The sequence below is a fragment of the Nansenia antarctica genome, assembly GCF_963989245.1.
Source record: "Nansenia antarctica genome assembly, chromosome: 1".
NCBI lineage: Eukaryota > Metazoa > Chordata > Actinopteri > Argentiniformes > Microstomatidae > Nansenia > Nansenia antarctica.
This window is the reverse complement of record NC_137674.1, coordinates 101,920,313-101,924,247: the sequence shown is the minus strand read 5'-3', so window position 1 is coordinate 101,924,247 and position 3,935 is coordinate 101,920,313. Positions and strand designations below refer to the sequence as shown.

General features: G+C 41.0%; 1 protein-coding gene across 1 annotated transcript in view; it reads right to left on the bottom strand.

Annotated features, from left to right (window-relative positions):
- Positions 1-208: 208 nt before the first annotated feature.
- LOC308155258 (ryanodine receptor 2-like) overlaps positions 209-3,935 on the bottom strand; it is a gene marked incomplete at both ends in the record, with an annotated part of 76,705 nt that continues 72,978 nt past the window's right edge. Inside the window, 4 exons of the mRNA XM_080528539.1 lie at positions 209-304; positions 540-591; positions 2,273-2,373; positions 3,889-3,935. The exon at positions 3,889-3,935 is cut by the window's right edge and continues 18 nt beyond it. Of these exons, the coding sequence (XP_080384665.1) occupies positions 209-304; positions 540-591; positions 2,273-2,373; positions 3,889-3,935 (296 nt within the window). The remainder of the gene's footprint in view (positions 305-539; positions 592-2,272; positions 2,374-3,888) is intronic.

The following is a 3,935-nucleotide window of genomic DNA, read 5'->3' as shown; positions in this document are numbered from 1 at the left end:
ATCCATGGAAAACAGTGAAATACTGTGCATCAATACATAAAGATCACAGCCCTACGTCACAGCCTAGCCTAGGTCCTACATTGTGCTCTGTCTATACGACTCAAGGTGAGTAAATAAATCATTCCAAAGGACATGGGACAAGGTTGTGCCGCGTGGTGTGCCATGTAGGGGTTACGTTATCACCAGAGAGTCCATATCAGACGTCCCTTCAGCTGAGCTGCTCCTCATACTGCTTACGGAAACAGTCTCCCACAGGAAAGAATTCCCAACATCGTTCCTGGTACATCTTCCATACGTAGGACTCCTGGTAAGGATGACAGGTCATGAATACATATTTGTTTTGCCGTTCTACAATATACAGTAAAACCTTCTCCTTTAGGGGAGGCTGGTGGAGGTAGAAATCGGAGGACGGGCTCAATGTAATGCATGGAACGGAATGAGGATGGTATCAAACACGTGTGGAAGGAGAAGGTATTACTTTGTGTTGTTCGTGGTTTGGATGTGCAAACACAGGTGCAATAGGCGGATAGGTACCGTACCTGGCCTGTGTGCTCCGTTTCATCTTTGTTAATGAGGTACATCACAAAGAACCTGTGGAGAGAGAACAGGTTGAGGAACATATTTAGAGACTCCTACCAGCATGTCAGCATACTGTCCCAGGCATTGGGAAGACACTTTCTTGAACTCTTATACTGTATAAACAGGTAAGTATGTTGACTGAAAACATTTCTCATTTGTGGCAACAGCTGAACCTGGGGACTCGTTGCAGGGGAGAGGAGAGGGGAGGGATGAGATGGGTTTAGAAGGATTTTACATAGAAGAAATGGATACGGTTTAAATATGTGGATTCTGTGTCACAGCAATGAATACATATTGAGACTGTCAGAACAGCTTGCTGCACTGTGTTTGTGATAGCAGCCACTGCATTGACAACTGTCTGATTTTCCCAACACAATGGTAAAGTGAAGCGTAACTGGAGACACCCAAACAACCAGCAGCGCTGTAACACTGACATGATAATTAAGATATTTACTATTTATTATCAGCATAATAATATCATTATTTATTTATTTTGTGTAGCTATTGTGTAGTTATTTTCTCAGTAGTCAAAGAGACTGTATGCACTATATTCCATGGAGAGAACAAGAATAGATAGATAAATAAAAACAAGTTAAAAAAGGGAGGAGAGCATCCTGGACTCTTTGATGTGGTTTGGGAGTGTTCCAGAGTGGGGGCTGCAGCTTTTGGCTGTGAAACTTGATCGCACCGTAATCAAATTGACTAGTGTTTTTTTTTTTGAGAACTTGTACCACAGGAGTACTGACATATAAAATAAAATAAAAATCTGTTATCGTGCAAAAAAATAAATAAGCTAAAATACATTTATTAACTAGTCTCCTATAGAGCTTCCGATACATACTTGCTTTGTTTGTCCCCAGACAGCTTCGTTGTCATGGTATTCTATGATTATGATGCAACCACTTTACCACATTATGATGAATGGGCTGGAATCAAGCTCAGTGTTAATGACATGCAAACCGTAAAGATGTCAGTGATTTCCACCTCATTATAACATAATTAAACACTGCGAGATGCATATCAGTTAACAGCTCCAAACTGAATAGTGTTAAATAATGAAAAGGGTCATTGGTTCTCACATGAATTAATAAACAACTAGCTGAAGAGAGCAGACAGCAACATTTAAGAGGCCAGGCAGCACACTGGCTACCAGCGCCACATCACATTCAATTATACATCCAGAGGTGCATATGTCCAGTTGGTATTCAATAGGACCTACAGAGGGGAAACCAATTACTGTAGATGATTTTATAATTGGAAATAAAGTTATTCGAAATCAAACGAGGCATGGGATGCTAACAGCTAATGGCTAAGTCACATGGGGCATGGATGGAAGGCAGAGGAGGCTGGTGGAGGTAGAAATCGGAGGACGGACACATTGTAACGCATGGAATGGAAGGAATGGTAACAAGTAAAATGTGGAAAGTCAACATCCGACAGCACTTTTTCAAACATGGAATTAAAAAACGGTAATGACAGTGGTAGAACATAAATTACACATAGTACACAGGGTGCACAGAGTACAGCCCTGTAAATCAAACACTTGGAAAGTTCTATGATTCTTCATTCTGGCTTGTTCAGTGGAGGCTGGTGGAGGGGACAGAGGTACACAAAGTTATAACAGGCTGTGCACCGTCTACTGTATTTCAATGTAACATTTAAGAGTATATACAGACAGTAAACTATTACTCACAGATAGTTGGCCAGGTTGTGCTCCTGCAGAGTGTGTGTCTCAAAGCCATGAGGGACGGTGTCTAAGTAGTCGTTCCCTATCCCACAGATGAAACACTTAGTCTGCCGGGGACAGAGGTACACCACATTCTAATTAATTTACACATTTAATACATACAATACATACGCCTACTGTATTTCAATGTAACATTTAACAGTATATGCAACACAAAGTACGACCTAAATTGTACTATGGATAATGAATTGATTGCCCTACTTTTACACTCTCATTATTATTCATTACCATTATTTGCATTTCAAAAAGGACTAATTAAGTAGCAATTACTTTTAAACATGTTCGGAATACCTCCGTCCGGTAAATACAAGTGAGTGTGTGTGTGTGCTCGTGCATGCGCGTGTGCTTTGCGTGTGTGTGACAATTGTGTGTATAAAACGGCCTTTGGGTCCAAAGAGATAAAGGGAAGAAAGTGTGCTTTTCCGGATAACCCAGACTCCAGGTTTAATTAAGGTTCGCAATAAGGTTTTTTTTTCAAATTTGCTACAGTTATCTCCGTCATTACACAGGTGATAGAGATAAGATGGTGCCGACCATTAAAAGCCCAATTTAACGCAAGGCGCAAAAACACACTCTGAATCCACTTACAATACATCATCCACAGACTCATTAGTTCACTTTAGATCATTTGGTGGAAACGCCATTATTGTTACAGTGCCCAAAAAAAGCAATCAGGCCTAATGTCATTGGCCAGTGTTCTTTGAGTAACTTTAGGAAGTTTCTTTGAGTAACTTTATTAACAGATAACTTTTAAAACGGGAAATTAACAATGGTTACAGCAGCATGTGACAGCAGCTGGTGAAAGCAGGAACAAGTCAGCAACCAACGCAATGGATTTGGTGAGTAATCCCCACTACTACCTAGTTAGTGTAGAGTAGTGTGTAGAGTAGTAGTAGGGATTACTCACCGAATCCATTGCATTGCAATATTTTGGCTTGACTAGCGAGTATGTCATTGATTTTTAACAATGTTTAAATTTATTTATATTTTTCAGAATAAAAGTCAGAACATTAGTCAGAATACGCTGTCCGGTCACGTCTGTTCACTACCCTGGCTCCCCGCTGGTAGAATGAGCTTCCCACGGTTGTCAGAACTGCAAAGTCACTGCCCATCTTCCGTCGGAAACTGAAGACCCTATCTCTTCAGGCTACACCTTAACTGCTCTTATCTACTACCCCCCTATCCTGTTTCTCTTCCTGCCCCATACTGTTTCTCCTAAGATTTCTACTACCCCCATGCACTGTTTCTCCAGTGTCTACAATGGCTGCTGGCCTGAACTTGATTACTTTTCCTGCTACGACTGGTGGATTGATGATTCACTTTCTTAGTCAAATGTATTGATTGTAAGTTGCTTTAGAATAAGGCGTCTGCTAAATGCCAAAAATATAAATGTTAATGTAATGGTTGCCGACTTGTTCCCACTTTCACCAGCTGCTGTCACATGCTGTGTGGGTCATAGAGATGGTGAGCAAGAGAGAGAAAAACACAATGAGGAAGAGGCTGTATTTGCTGGAGTTCTGTTGTGTTTGTGTTTTTTTTTTTTTTCATGTCTTCTCCCTCACCTCCATGTCCTCTTTCACCTGCTCCTGCTGGTCACGCAGCTCCCCAA